Genomic DNA, 16,828 nt, shown 5'->3' with positions numbered 1-16,828 from the left:
AGGTGCCATGCTGGATGCTCTGAATTTGAGGGCTGCAGAATAGCAGATGTTGAAAAAGATACAGTAGCCACTTTAGCAGTAACACCAGTTAGTTTAGGGCCTTCTTATTCCACCAAAATTCCAACCTATAGTTTCCAATCTAGGGTACATTTACTGTGATGTCTCACAGCCACTCATTACAACTCTTCTAGATCCTGTCTGTTTCTATTTGTCATTAAATAGCTATTTGTCAACTGAATGCAAGTCAGGCACACTGCATACAGGGTATAATACTCTCCAAATAAAGGACCACTGCTCACAGTCATGTGCCCTCACACCCACACAGTGCAATAGTTATTAACTCTGTTTTTTATTTTGTGTAGAATTGTATAAAGCTCAAAATAGCTTCATCAACTGTAAATGAATTTCTTATGAATACAGAAGAAAACTAGCCTACTGCACCTATGTATTCGTTCAACAAATTACCTTAGTGGCAAGTAACCTGTATTTGGAACCAGTTTCAAGCTTCAGCAACAGTTTTATATTCAAATGCTGAGTTGATAGAGCACAGAGTTTTCTCTAAAATATGTATACCCTTTGCTTATTTCCAATACTTGATTCTTTTAAAAGTATTATTCATTTACCTCCCAGGTAGAGAGAAATATTTGCTCGGTTTTATTAATAATGTAGTATTGGTAGACAGAGCCCTTTATAAGCTAGGCCTTCACTACTTCTGTGATAACCAGTCACTGGCTGGCAGTAACGTTGGAGTAGGGTGGTCTCTCACTGCCCAGGTTCAGTTAGGTTGGGACCAAGGACAGGAGTTCTCTGGCTCAGGATCTTTGGTAGTGGTGATTTCTTTATGCAGTGGTAGCATTCCAGGTGGAACTCTCAGGAAAAAATGGTGCTTCTCTGAAATAGTTCACAATATAAAAAGACTAAAAGAAATTGAAGGTGGGACATGGGGATAAAACACATGTGCAAAGTGATCAGTGAGTTGACAGGCAAACTGCAAACTTCTTATTAGTTCCAAGTTTAAAATTTTTGTAAATCAATCAGTCAATCTAGTTTATATCTAATATATCTAATTTATATAACAATGTAGTTTGTATCTAATATATCTATATGTCTGATATCTATTTGTTTTGGATTTATTTGTGTGGCTCATCACTTAACTGCTGCCTAGTAGGCAATTTATTAATAATTTTCTCATAAAAATGTAGTATTTAATAAATGCATGGCTTCCAAATATTTCCTTGATGTAATTATCTATACTATCAAATTGTGAACAAAAACCCCAGCAGTTTATTTCTCAGCAGGGTTTATGGCAATCATCCAAAAACTGGGGTTGTGTTCAGAACACTGGCGAAATAAAAATGACACCCTCTCTCACTCCTCGTTCACTAGATGTGTCTAAGCTCTGATTCATACTGTGACAGCGTACCCCATAAGGCTTTATGGGGAGGGGGTGCTTATAAATGTATGTATGACATAACTGGAATATGTTTTGTACTGCCTGTGCCATGTAACATATCTCCGTAAGGGTTATGATCTACTATATCTATTCATCCTATTTGTACATATATATCATTTTCTACTCGAGGTTAAGAATATGGGCTGTATGCTTGCCTGATTTCTAAGTAAGCTTTGTGAGGCATTTGGTCAGCTTCTTTAGGAAGGAATTCGCCAGGTTAAGTACCTGATCAGGAGACACTTAGGGAACAATGCATCTTGGAATGCTCCAATCCACATGAGAAGTCTTCCTGGAGACATGCAAGATGCCATGTGGACAATGGCATCGGCCTGCAAAGACTAAGTCATGCAGGGGCATGTGACTTGCCCAGGTGACTCCAAAACTCCATCTTGGAGCTGGGCTTTGCATAGGAGGGAGGAGGGGGGTCTCCACCCACAAGAGAGAGTCTACTTAAACCTGTGGGAGACCCCTCCATTTGGTCTTCAGCTGGCTAAAGAAGGAGCCTCTCCACCCCCCCCCCCCAGGATACTTGAAGGAGACTGAAACAAAGGACAGTAACTGCAGGGGGTGTGAGTGATAGCTGGACCCAGGCTAAAAGGAGATTAGCCTGTAAAAGGGAGCACTCTGGAACTGGTGAGGAAATTATCTGTATTCAGTTTGATTAGGCATAGATCTGCGCATTTTATTTTATTTTGCTTGGTGACTTACTTTGTTCTGTCTGTTACTACTTTAAACCACTTAAATCATACTGTCTGTATTTAATAAAATCACTTTTTATTTAGTAATTTACTCAGAGTATGTATTAATACCTGGGGGAGCAAACAACTGTGCATATCTCTCTATCAGTGTTATAGAGGGCGAACAATTTATGTGTTTGCCCTGCATAAACTTTATGCAGGGTAAAACGGATTTATCTGGGTTTAGACCCCATTGGGAGTTGGGCATCTGAGTGCTAAAGACAAGCACACTACTGTGAGCTGTTTTCAGGTAAACTTGCAGCTTTGGGACAGGAGATTCAGACTCTGGATCTGTGTCTGGAGCCAAACAGGAGTGTCTGGCTCAGCAAGACAGGGTGCTGGAGTCCTGAGCTGGCAGGGAAAACAGGAGCAGGGGTAGTCTTTGCACATCGGGTGGCAGCTCCCAAGGGGGTTTCTGTGATCCAACCCGTCACACATACATCATTATCAAAATTGCTAGTTCAATTCTAACTGAAGAATCTTCATTTTTGCTGATGTTCCAAGAAGCTGGAGCCCAGCACCATTTTCACATTTTAGGCTGAGTTGAGGCACCAGCAGTTAGGAAAACTGGGCCCTATTCATCATTGCCCTATGGCCCTTTTAACATCTCCTGGCATGTCTTTCATTACACCCAGATGTAGAACTTGCTTTGTCAGCATCTCCTCCACCATAGCCCTAGTCACAAAGAGTGTTCCAGGAAAAGCTCCTTTTTACTTTAATGTGTTGTCTTCCCCTCCTTCTCCCTCCCCTCCCCTCAAAAAAAGAGTAGGAACTAAGGTCCCAGTTCAACAAAGCACTTCACTACATGCTTAACTTTAAACATGAGCTTGGACGCTTTGCTGAATTGGGCCCTAAGGTCTGCAGAGTTTGGCTCACAGATTTTTAAATATAGTTTAAAAAAAACCACTCTGATTCCCATTGTGTAACAGCATTTGCTATTATGCAGATCCTTCTAAACTATGCAATTTGTTACCAGTCTTCACTGGCTTATATAAACTTTTCTTAGCATCTAGAAACAAGATTTAAATATGGTAGACAAGGGGGGAAATGTAAAATTTCTTGAACTTTAAAATTAATAGAGCATAGTGTTCCACTGCAATAAAGTTGCTAGAGGGATCAGGAAAATCCTGATCCCCAGACAAAGTACTAATGTAGAGAAACTTTTTCCTTCTACTAATTTTCCATGCACTATTCCTGGGACTGGTCTTTCCAGACACCAAAGCTTGTGTTGTTAGGAGATGTTTTCACTAGCATTTATTTGTCTGGTTGCACCTGTGTGGAGATTTCATATTTTTACCACATGATCTTTACCATAAAGTACAGTAATGATTGAACTGATATGGAAGTATTTTGCTGGCACTGTGGAACAAGATTGATTTAAACTGGGTCCTACTCTTTCGTAGACCTTGTTAGGGACTCAGTCATGTATCCCAGATATTGTCAGGATGCACTGAATGCTTATGAAAGATGCTTTCACATGCGATTGCTCAGCTGAAACTTTGATAGTAGCCTTTAGCATTGTGAAGATATTGTTTGCTATATTGTCATCCTCCACAATAAATATATGTGTTCATTAATGCTTCTGGAAAAAAATATAACCTTCCCGATCCCCAACCCCCACCCCCGCATGTTTGGTAGTTTCTGCTCAGTAGAGTTTCAGGACAGGAATACCAGCTGTATTGCAAGTGATGACGGAGGTGCATAGGCAGAGCTGCATGTATGGGAGGCTTCCACAGCTGCTGTCTATATTAAGTTTGTCTCAGACTCGTGCTATTAGTACCTCACAAACACTCTGTTCACTTAAAGATTCAAAATGGAGGACATATAACAGCCTAACCTGTTTCCAGTAAATTTTTTTCAGGGTCATCAATAACATAGAGCCATGCACACACACAACCGTATTCCAATAAACTGAAGAAAACATTGTGCCATCCAACAACACTCTAGTCACTTGTGTTAATTGTTTTTTTGTAAAAGGATCTAGTAAGCTTTTAAGTCATGACTGACGAACTTCAGCATTTTGCCTTTATTTGAAGCCTCAGCACCTCATACAGCCAGATCTTCAAAAGCTCGCTTGAAAAGTACAACAGTCCAACATAGGCACTTGGCCACATAACGTAGGACTTGTGGGTCTGATTCCTTTCCTACTTCTACCAGTGTAATTCCATTTGTTTCACTGGGATTGCTCCTGATTTACACTAGTGTGAGAAGAAAATCAGGGAAATGAGAGCTAATCAGGCCCTACATGAACAACGTTGAGTAGTTAGCCATAATCCAAAGGCTATAGACGCCAATAGAAAGATATCAATGAGCTTTGGATTGGGTATTTTATGCACACACCTTTCAGGAGCATGCATCTCAGAATATTTGGCCCACTAATTCCCAAGATCAACAAATACACATACTTGTAAACCCGCCTTTCACTTTTGCAGACTGGAACTCCTTCTCCTACTGAGTCGCTGTATCATCCCTTCTCTTCCAATCTTACTTATAATGTCCCTTTTAGTTTAGGACTGACTTTCATTACAAAGCATCATGGCAATATTCTGAGCTGAAGTACATTTATGTAAGAAACAAATTCTGTGACCTGCTGTACATTTCTGTTACTGATAATGCAGGAAACCTAAAATTACATCCTTCACCATGTGGATTTTACCATTTGTGTTTTGCTAGATTCCACAAGGGGCATCACAGAATGATTTACAGAAAAAAAAGAGACGTGCCCCTCCACCACCGACTCCTCCTGTTCCTGTCATGCCAAACAGAACAGAAGAAAAGGAAGACAAGAGGAAGAGCACAGTGGGTAAGCGCTTCTCTTCTCTGCTTCCTCGAATCCAATGCGTGTGCTTTATGTGGCACTGCTTGCTGTTTGAAGATTCCCTAAAATGGCCCCTTGCATTGGAAACTATGTAATCTTGAAAAATATTTATCCTAAAGAATGAAAGTCTGGTAATTAAGTGTTTGAGGTTCAGAGAGTTTTGAAAGGTGAATAATATTGCTTGAGTGAGTAGAATGTTTTTGCATGGCACTTAAAGATGCTTTGGAAAATCCCACTCCACTTTTGATCAACTCTTCTCCCATTGAAGTCAGTTTCATCAGTGAGTTAAATGGAAACAGAGTTAGGCCAACACTATGCCCTTCTGAAGATGACCTCCCTGCCCATTCCCCTGCCCCAGTTGAATGGAGTTTGGACGTAAGGGGTGACTTCTGTGGAGAGAGGGAGATTCTCAGCTGATGTTAATTGACATACCACCAAAAAAAAAAATTTGCCAGAAGCTGGGAATGGGCGACAGGGAATGTATCACTTGGTGATTACCTGTTCTGTTCATTCCCTCTGGGGCACCTGGCATTGGCCACTGTCGGAAGACAGGATACTGAGCTAGATGGACCTTTGGTCTGACCCAGTATGGCTGTTCTTACGTTCTTACACTTCAGTTGTTATAGCTCCATTCTCTTCAATGCACCTATGACAATGTGCACCAGCTGAAGGTCTGTCCCACTGTTTTCAAAGCCATCGCCCTTGCTGCTGTTGAATACACTTTTTCCGTTGTCCCATGATGGTTTTACGTCAGTGGAGTATGTTCCATAAAGTTTTGTTCTTGTCTTCAGTCCTGTTTGAGATGAATCTGCATTAATAGAGTCTTTAGCTAATCAGTGCAAGAAAAGAACGGATAGGTTCTGCAATAAATTTAATACATACCTCAAGAAAATAAAGAAAATTATAGTTTTCAGTTTTATGCAACATAACTCATTTACTCAAACACAGATAGAAAGAGAGACTGAGAAAAAGCCCTCCAGATATTTCAGGTCACTGGGAGTTTTGTCTGTGTGAGGACTGCAAGATTATTCCCTTAGATAAGAAACTGATTTCTGAAAGATATGAGTTAATAACCCCTCGCATTGGAACTCATTATCCAGTACATTAAGGGAATCATTTAAAATGTGCTACAGTAGACTTGGTACACTCCAGGTTGCACCTTCGACCTCAGCATTTTCACATAGCACTGAAGACTGCATATATGATACCATAAATGAACACCCTGTCATGTATAATTGCTAACATTACAAATGCTTCACACTTTAGAAAGAAACCTCTTAGCTTTGTTTCAACATTTATTTTCAGTAAATGCCTCACATTTAATGCGTCAGCATTTATGTAGCAGCAGGAGTCCATTATCCTGTAACATATTTGACTCCATTGACATCTCTTATTTAAACTCTCAAAGGAGAATGCTATCGCTGTGCAATATAACACAATCATTTTCAGAAAATTGGCTGCCTGTTAACTATTGCGGATGTCACAATCTGTCGTTCCCAATGCCTCCCCTTGAAAACCACAAGTCATTACTGATAACATTTGGTGTTTTAACTTGATGTTAATGTTAACTTTATTTTATGACACTGCTTGAAAGGTTACAGATGAAATAAAACAGAACAGACCCGCTCATTTCTATCCACAGCTATATAAATAGGTGTCTTTTGGCCAGACCCTTAGTTGTTGTAAATCGGCACAGCTCAGTTGACTTTACTGGAGCTTTGCTGATTTAAGGATATGTTGCATAATAATCCCCTATATATTTTTCATTTTCTGCTGCAGTCTTAGATTACTATAATTATAGACACACAATGTTATAATGAGGGAAGCTTGGTAAAACAGCTTCTCTTTGGGGCACTAACCATGAAACCATGAGACAGCACAGATGTGTCAGGAAGCAAAAAGGAAGGAACTAACAAAGCAAGACTGTATAGAGAAAAATTGCTACAGGAAATATACAGCAGCATGATGGGGCAGATTAAAATACCTCCTCCCACCCTGACCATACTAATCGGAATGTAAAAATCATGGAAAAAACACTCTTAAACTGGCAAACGGGTCAGATCAAATATTTAACACCAAATTACTTATACTGACTCCAAAGTGCTGTGCCTAATTCTCTTAAAGCAGTCAAAAACGTCACTGGGGTTCAGCATACTTATGGACATTAAATTGTTTCTTGAACCTTTATCAGCTGGATGTAGCCTACGAAAACCCTATTCAGTTAAATCTTTTCCAACCTTCTTGCTCCCACTACACTGCTGCACTAATGCATGCAAGACCATGCTTTGAAGCCCGTGTAAGAAGAAGTCTAAAGATTTATCCATCCCACAGTGCCAAAATTAAATCCTTTGGGGAGGGTTGGGTGAAGTTGGCTGATTGATAGCTCAGAGCTATTCCTAGTGGTTCAATAATTCCACTTAAGGTTTGGTTAAACTGGAGCCTTCCCATAAACACAGAAGAAAGTTTGAGATACGGTCAGAAGGCACAGGGGCCTGCTGGATTTCAAGAGAATGTCAGTGGTAGCTGAGTATGACTCCAGCACTATCACAAATGGAGAACATGTTCTTCAGACCTATGAATTATCACATGTCTCTTTGTCTTACTCCAAAAGAAGAGAGAGATCTGGCTTCTATCAAGACCAAACATCTCCAGGGTTTACCCACCATCAACTGCAATCAGGGTGTGGCACTGCTGATATTTATTAATATGTTTAGTAATGTAAAGGACACCCATTTATCCCATTTAGTATGCATGATACTAAATGAAGTTCTGTTCTGAGGCTCTAAGCATTTCCAACACAGGTTGGAAACTCCATCGTACAAACAGCAGCAAAACCAGCAGCCTCTGCCCACTGTCAAAGCCAAAAAGAAAAAGCTATAAAAAGAAAATGAAAGCCCAAATAGCACATCCATTCAGAAATACCAACTTTCACCATTCCCCTACCTCCTCAAAGAGTGAGGGAAATAGTTTTGCATAGTATCCTATAGGTCAACAGATGTGGGCTGTGTCAGACCAAGGGACCAAGAGACCCTGGGGGGTTTTGCCTTCCTCTGTAGCATGGGGCATGGGTCACTTACAGGTTTAAACTAGTGTAAAGGGTGGATTCTCTGTAACTTGAAGTCTTTAAATCATGATTTGAGGAGTTCAGTAACTCAGCCAGAGGTTAGGGGTCTATTACAGGTATGGGTGGGTGAGGTTCTGTGGTTTGCAATGTGCAGGAGGTCAGACTAGATGATCATGATGGTCCCTTCTGACTTTAAAGTCTATGTGTCTAAGGGAGAAACAAATTTAAAAAAAACCCACCTTCAGGAAGATATTTTCCGTATAGTGTTTTTAAATTAGTGTGTTTTACTATCTGCCAAAACAGCAATTGAGATTTATGCTGATTGATGTGTATAGATTGTGACATACAAGTATATATTGGGCCTGATTCTTATCTCGTGTAGCTAAATTTAACACCAGCATATATCTGTCAACTTTCTCCTGGTTTACATTGGTGTGAGTGAGAGCAGAATCAGACCCAGACAGAGTGGATGGTTGGGGGGGGGAGCAGGTGAATACACACACTTCAGTGTGTTTTAAAAGAAACATACAAATAATTGACTTGACAATAAAGTAACTAGCTAATTGATCCTCCTGTAGGTAATGGACGACAGGTGCCACAAAAGCCTCCTAGAGGCAACACACGTGGTCCACCCCAGTTAGTGATTCCCCCACCCCCACCTTACCCTCCTCCTGATACAGACATTATGGATCCAACTGACTATTACAGTGAAGCACCAGATGTTACAGCACCAACAAACCTGGTACCTAAACGTATGTTTAAACATCTATGTATTTGCTTTTCATGTCTTTTAGTGGTTACTGTCAAGGATAGCTTTTCCAGACTTTCCTCTCTATTCTCCAGACATACATGTTTTTCTTTTCCAGCCTCTTCTTTAGAAATGCTCAATGCATTATATCCATATGATTAATTAATATGAGGTGAATGAAACATTTGCTTATAGATAATATTGCTACAGCTGCTTAGCTCTTATATGGAGATGTGTAAATATGACTATCAAAACATGCAGTTTCATGCATTTCAAAGCAGAAATGTGTGGTTTAGTATTCGATTTGTTTCTGCATAAGCATTCTCCCCCTCCATCCAAAGACATATAGGTGCAATAAACTATTGAGCAACCACTGTAATCTATCAGACTAGTATTTCCCAAGCTTTTGCAAACTGAAATCCCCTTTCAAGAAAATCAATCACACCCACCATGTACTGTTAAAGGCCTACTCATCTTAATATGTATATTTTCCATGCCCACCTGGCTAGCTCTGGGTGCACTCTCTCACTTGGGAAATCTTATCAGACAATGCAATGTGATAGTTGTGGCATTCTTCCTTATTTGTGTAAAACATGGTTGTATTTTCAGAGTTATCATATAGACTTGACTGTTTTCAAATCTTGGTACATGATCTAAGACTCAGATCCCGCAAATGACTCCACATGGGTAAGCCCCCCTTCACTCTCTCACACACACACACACACACGCACACACACACACACACCCACACCCCTGAAAGTCAGCAGGGTTCTACCCCGGTGCAAGGTCCTCTCAGGTGCAATAACTTGCAGCATCAGAGCCTATTTGGTAACCACATGAAGGGTAGTGTATCTCTGCTAATCCCACTGAGATCCTTCTCTGGAAAGCTTTCATTGCAAAGATTATACTCTAAGTAGCTCTCCACCTAGGGTTGCCAATTTTGGTTGGATGTATTCCTGGAGATTTAATCACATGACATAATCTTTAATTAAAGATTAATCTTTAATTCCTGGAGGGCCAATCCTGGAGGGCTGGCAACCCTATCTCCACCTAATGTATAAATGTTGGGCGAGGGTTGTTGCCCACTAGCTAAACCCAATGCATTAGTGTTTAAATCTTAGGTCAAGAGATGTAGAATGTCAAGTTTTATAAAGGAGGGGAGGAGGAAAAAGTATGTCAAGGAGTTCTGCTACTAGAAAACACAACTGTTAATGTGGATTAACCTATTTTATTCCTACCAATGTATGAACAAAATTCTTGTTGTAATTTGATTTTTGGTTCAATACCATCGGCTTGTACACAGTGGTTCTCTTCTTAAAGATCTGTTCTGGACTTGTTTTAATCAATGTTTGTGCTTCAACTGACTTCCTATCATTACGATATTTTGCAGTGCTCCTCTGCTCCACTCTGGCAATCAAATGCATTTTAATCAATTCTCTTCTGATTTTTATCCACTGGATCATTTGTTCTTAAACAAATGTGATATCCCAGCTAAATGCCTTTGATTTAAGCTTTTACATGGCAACATTCCATGAACTTTTAGTATCCTCAGCTCATCCAAATCAAGGAAGCAGAGCTTAGTACATCTTTTAAGGACTCTTATTCAATATTGGACCTGGGCAAATCTGCACCTATTGCACCTTCATATTTATATTCTGTACTCCCCTAGAAATATACATATACATACTTTATATGCTCTTGATCAATTTCTGCAGTTCCCGCACAACCTTATCCCTGGGGAGAGAAAAGGAGAAAGAAAGCACCACATTGCTTAGTGTGCACTAAAAACTGCTATATGTTTAGTGCACATCTGAAAGTTGCTCAGATGCCACAGTGAAAGATGCAGAATAAGAACCTGAATAGAAGTAAATGGTGATGCCTCGTAGGCCATGCACAACAACACAGATCTCAGCTATTTTACGAGGAAATTCCTTTTTTCTGATGGTGATATCCGATAACTCTGCAAATCTCAACAAATAAACTATCCTCTCTATTGGTGGAGCAGGGAGTGTTTCAGAGCATTGAGTGGGAGGAAGTACATTTCTACTCTGTGCTCCTGGTTTGTCTTCTGATACTGCCACTTCTGAATTCATAAGCAATGGGGTGAATAGGAATTTTGCCATTGAATTCAATGGAGCCAGGATTTCACCCATGCTCTCTTGCCATCCTTTGCTGTGACTGCCCTGGCATGTTAATAGACACTACAGCCCAAGGGGGCTTTGCACATGTTGCAAAGATGAAGAAAATCAACTTTTTCCAAAAATGGAAATACTCATTTAAAAGGTCACTAAAAATGCTATATGTACCAGAGTACTAGGTCCAAAGCTTTGTACACTGCAGATAGGACCTACGCAGACGATTCAAAGAGCATAGATTTAGATTTAGACAATAAAAGTGTTTTCTCATAAAAAATGTGGGAAGAAGAATAAGTTATTGATGCCTGATATTAATGGAAAGTATGTTTGTTCTTAAATGACAAAAGAATTCCAGCTGGTGAAGATCATATCCTTCTAATGTTGACCAGACAAATTACCACCTCAATCTGTCTTCTCATGATTGCTGTTTCAGAGCTCAAACTCTGTGATCATTTGTGGCAAGTTACATTGCTATCCCTTATTCTCTGCCACCTCTTTATCAGGCACTACATCCCTTTCTTCATTCCCCCCGCCAACCAGACAGTTGTCCCATTGTGCTCCAAGAAGCCTATATTGAAGAATAGCCATTTCATAGGCGTTAGATGGGGGTTGGGGGGAAATCGCTCTTCACAGTTTCCCAAACTTATGTGAAGCGTAAGTCATTCATGAATAGGGCCCCTTTCTTGAGATATTTGAGCTTTTCTGCTGTAATGGTAAGAGTGTTTTCCGTAAACAACAGTACAATTGTTCTACATGATTTTTGCTTTTTAATCTTATTGTCATTAACTGAGCTTTCTTGTTAATATTTGCACCACTAGACACAGATTATATGTTTTGTATGCATGTCTAAAATGATATATTTGTGGGATCCTTTTTCCTCCCTTAACTTATTAATCAGGTTGTTTTGTGACCTGTTATTCTGAGTTTGGTTGAGTTTTGACTGTAGTTCACAAATGGAGACTCTGTTACATCTGTTGCATGGAGTTTGATTTTGCCCCATAATTTGTATGTTCTTAATGAATGAGCTGTTAACAAGCTATCTATTACTCCATGTAGAAGATGCTGTACTTAGAGCTGATACTACAGTATGTTTTCTTAAAATGGTTTGAAACAGGCCATTTGAATAGCAGCCTTACTCCTGTGTCCTTTATATGGTACCTTTTTATTTTGTCATGTTATGGACCACAAAATAAAAATACAATAGAGAACTAAAAAGTTAGTTTAAAATGGATAAATATTTCACCTTCTTATTGGGTCAGATCCTGAAATCCATTCTTCCCTCTTACGCAGGCTGGAGTACCAGTGAAGTCAATAAGAGTTTTTACTGAGTAAGGATGATTAATTGATGTAGTTGTAACCCTTATGCCAGGTGGAGCCAGCAGCAACAAGGGCCGGGTTCAGTATTAAATTTCTAAAATGTAACTGTAGGCACCTAGCCCATAAACTGAAATTCTAATTTGACACAAAACTTGCATTGTATGCAAAAATAAAGTACCGTACAATAGTCAAATATCCTCCATTACCATAACATTTGGGGGTTTTTTTGCAAGCCTATTTTCCAGTTTTATTAGATGGATAACATACTGAGATGTATATTTTTAGCTGACCGGTAATGCAATTCTGTTTGAGGAGAACAGGGAGTTGATAACGTGCCTCCTTCCTCCCACCCGTATGTTGTTTTTGTAATGAAAACCTTGTGTGGCATAGCTCATATAACCATAAATGACAACAGATGTGAGAGTGAACAGTTCTACAAACATCTTCGGCACCTCCATTCAGTAACTTAAAGTGGAGGTATCTGGTATTGTCAGCCCTTTAAGGACAGTTTCTAAAGACTGAAGTTTGTTCATTTTAAATAAAAATAACAGGAGACATCCATAGTGGGGAAGCCATCTTTTCACAGAGGTAAAGATTCGAGTACATGTTTGAGCTACTCTGTGGGCTGTTTTGCTAGTCAGGGAGGTGTTGACATCACATATACATCACAACAGTTGCAAATAATCAATGTCCCAGTTTTTTTTCTCGGCATAGATGCTAAGATTTATGTGAGCATAGAGAGTGAGCTACCCTCTCACTGCTTAGAGGTGTCCCTAGAATGTAGTTAAGATGCATTGAAAGGGTAGTGTAGGGAAGCTTGTCTGGCTACTCCTCCTGCCATGCCTGTCCTGTGACTAAATAAAGAACTTTGAGCTCCCAGACTGTCAACCTAGCACCTTCCATGGGCATTAAAGTTCACTCCAGGAAAATAGAGGTCACGTGCACCTTGAGCATCTATGCATGTTGTTACATTGACTACAGAGGAATTGAGCCTGCTTTTTCAGTGATGAATTTGGCCCCATGAATCCAGGCTAGGATTTTCAAAGGAGCCTATGGGAGTTACATACCCAAATGCCATTGAATTTCAGTGGGATTTGGCTCTTTTAAAAATCTAACCTGAAGGTTAGTTTGCATGCTAGCCATTCTTTCATTTTTGCCTTCACTTATGTTTTATCATTTACTTTTTTCCCAACAGTTTATTGTTGTGCATCATTCCCTTCACACACCAAGCACGTCTGACAGAACTTGCCTCATCTTATGACCTTCATACCTCTGACGCCTCCCGTTGCCTCTGCTACCCTGACTCTTCCGTTGCCTTTCTTCCTTCCCTGCTAGAAGAGCTCCTTTTATCTGACTGAATCCTTGGCTTCCTTTCTTTTTGAACTTGCACACCTTCATTTAATTAATATTGATATGTTTGGCTTTGTTTCACACTCATTCGTTAAGTGTATTCTCCAGAACTGAACCCTGTGTTATACAGATACGTATCACCATCAAAAAGATTCCCCATTCATATGTCTGTTTCTTTACAAATTATTCTTGTTGCTTTGGGTCAGTATTTAATTTGATTCAGCATTTCACTTTTTTTTTTCCTTACATGCAACCCTGTTTTACAAATTTATTGAAAAGATTCTAGTACAATTGCTCGTTTTTCTATAAGGCTAGGCCTCGCATTCTGCATTTTCCCAAGCATTTTATGGTTTCCCTTATTGCAGCTATTTTGTGCCATCTAAATAGACCTGAAAGTGAGCATGGCCTAAAGTCCAAGATTCCTTTCATATCTTGGCCACTGATCAAGTTACTGAGTTAAAAATAGAAACCTTAAAGGTCTGTCGGACCTATAATGGGCCTAAACAGAAAACTGAGGATAAGTACCAAGTACATTAATTCATAGCCTTTACTTTTACTTTTCATACTAATGCTTACTTTGATTAATTCCTTCTTGATTCTACAAACACACTATGGAAACTAAAGTATTTGTCATATTTCTGTAACAAGATTCAAAACATTGTTTGCTCGAGATAAATCTAATTCTGCAGGTCTTCATTTTTCATTTACAAAAGGAATATGCAGATGATTATAGTTAAAATATGAACTGTTGGTAGGATCACACCCACCTAAAACTCTTTGCACTGAGGACACTTGTTCATGCAAATGACTCCCCAGCACATTTTGTTACTCATTCTGGATCACAACCATGGGTTTTATGAGCTGAAACAGTGCACACACCCAAAACCCTATTCTGCCTTCATAGGTAACAGGTATTTAAGATGTTTGTTATTTAAATGAGTGTGATGCAGAATGTGACTCTCACTTACATCACACAAAATTCTTAGTCTACCCTGAGCAAAATCATATGCCTTTTGGATCCTTTCCATGTATGCAAAAAGAGGAGAAAGAAAGCAGAGTATTCCTACAAAGAGAGTGGAATATGATGAGAAACAGTTTTGACAGGTCTTAAGGATAAAGTGAATATTATGTGTGCAGTTATACCTGTTTTAAGAACCCACTCAAGGAATCAACACATACTGCAGAGTCTTCTTAAAAAAAAATAGAGCAAAATTTTACTCAATATATTGTAAGGTACTTTGGGGAAGTTTCTTAAGAAAAGAGGCTTTTGTGCAGGTTTCATTGTAATTCTCCTTTCTTTAAAACTTTGTAAATGTTCACAAAATGTTGGGCTACAGAGTAACAGTCTCTGTTACTGCAGTTTTACACTGCTTGTAACTACATTAAAATCCCTGGAGTTCCACTGGTATAAAACCAGAGTAATGCAGTCGTGAGTTGGGCCTGGTATGTTTTAAGTAGGGTTGGTCAAAAACTTTGCATCAACATTTTTGTTCAATGGAAAATTAGGTTTTCAACTAAAGAAAATTTTCCCGGGAAAGTGTCTGAATCCTTAAAAAAAAAAAAAAAAATCGGGGTTTTTTTGGGTTGGAAAATTGGAACCCTGAAAAACAAAAATCTCCAGTGGAAGACTTTTGGTTTTTTGACTAAAAGCTTTTCTGTTTCCAGCCAAACTTCCAAAAAACAAAAAGTTTTCAACAGTAAACTAAAAAAGTTTTGGCTAAAAACAAGAATTTAGCCCAGTGTCTTTGAAACATATGACAGCTACTTTGGCTTTTATCTTGAACCATTGATGTTAACGGGAGCTTGCCAGTTGACTTCACTGGGAGCAGGAGCAGGCCCTTTATTCACTAGGGTAGTGTCTTAGGTTAGCATTGATGGAAGTGTACATTGGTTGGTTTTGCTGCCCATATTATTCCATGAGGGCAGTAGAAACATAATGAGAATTACATGGGCAAGCTAATACCAAATTGACTATAAGGACTATTGAATTCCAACAAAGTGTGTTTGTCAGCTCATACTAAGCTGAAGAATGAATGGGAAATTGTGTGGATTTAATTTACTCAGCATTTTGTTTCTCCATCAAATAGGGTTGGCCAGATATTTTCCTTCAGCGCCAAATAATTTCGGATGGTAAAAAGAACTGTTTGAAAATGTAATGACTCATTTGACGGAGGGAGGGGAGAAATATGTGGATAGTTTATAAATCAAAATACAACTCAGTGATTTGAATTCCAGTACATATGAAAAGTCAGTGCCAAAATGACCATAGGGAGATGCTTAAATCATGATGGATCCAGTTTTGAGATATGCTAAGTGCCATTCAACTTGTATTGCGTTCAGTAGAGTTGTAGGCATTCATTTCTACTCCAGATTAGGCTTTGGTGAACCACCATAGGAATTGTCCGGTGTTACTGTAACCACCAGAGGGAGCCCATGTTGTCCCTTGGATGCAATAGGTACCTAGTGAAGAAGATAATAAAAAGTTAATTTAAAAAAATGAATATTGAGTTATACCACAATTTCCATGTTTTCAAAATTCCATAACAATCAGAAATAGTTTACTGGGGGGAGGGATTCTTTTTCAAAGGTAAAGGAAATAGACTCTTTCTAGATATTGTCTATAAATTCTTATAGAGAAACTATGAGAAATATATTTTGTACGTGATGTTACTGTAATGATTATGTCAGGGCACCAAACCCAGATTGCTATCAAGTCTCTCATAGTATATTTTTGTGTTGGAATGTGTGTATATGTGTGTTTGTTATTATACATATGATAGCTAATCAAATTCTGCATTGCCCTGTACTCTAAGTATCGGAGAGGGTGCAAGGGCTTCCCTGTGATCCGCAAGCACAACTGCACAGGAACAGGACAGGTTTTCAGCCTAGTGTTCAAGAGAGTTGTGATACATGATGACGTGCTGTGGTGGAAAGATTTTTATCAGCATGAGTTTTGCAGAACTTTTCAAATGTCTTCAGAGATTATTTTAGTATCCTTCCACTTATAAAAGCTGGTGTCTTTGTTACTAGAGAGGATAATTAACCACTGGAACAGTTACCAAGGGTTGTGGTGGATTCTCCATCATCAATTTTTAGTTTTTAAATTAAATTGGTCGTTTTTTTTCTAAAAGATAGATTCTAGTTCAAAGAGGAATTAATTCAGGGAAGTTCTATAGCCTGTGTTACGCAAGAGGTCAGATAGGATG

General features: G+C 39.1%; 1 protein-coding gene across 2 annotated transcripts in view; it reads left to right on the top strand.

Annotated features, from left to right (window-relative positions):
- LOC117872658 (protein cordon-bleu-like) overlaps window positions 1–15,048 on the top strand; it is a 181,057-nt gene extending 166,009 nt beyond the window's left edge. For both annotated transcript variants that reach the window (XM_034761342.1, XM_034761343.1), the window contains 2 exons: window positions 4,864–4,993; window positions 13,468–15,048. In XM_034761342.1, the coding sequence (XP_034617233.1) occupies window positions 4,864–4,993; window positions 13,468–13,511 (174 nt within the window). In that variant the 3' untranslated portion in view covers window positions 13,512–15,048. The remainder of the gene's footprint in view (window positions 1–4,863; window positions 4,994–13,467) is intronic.
- Window positions 15,049–16,828: the final 1,780 nt, after the last annotated feature.

Source organism: Trachemys scripta, chromosome 2, assembly GCF_013100865.1.
Source record: "Trachemys scripta elegans isolate TJP31775 chromosome 2, CAS_Tse_1.0, whole genome shotgun sequence".
Taxonomy (NCBI): domain Eukaryota; kingdom Metazoa; phylum Chordata; order Testudines; family Emydidae; genus Trachemys; species Trachemys scripta.
This window is presented reverse-complemented; position numbering and strand designations above follow the sequence as displayed.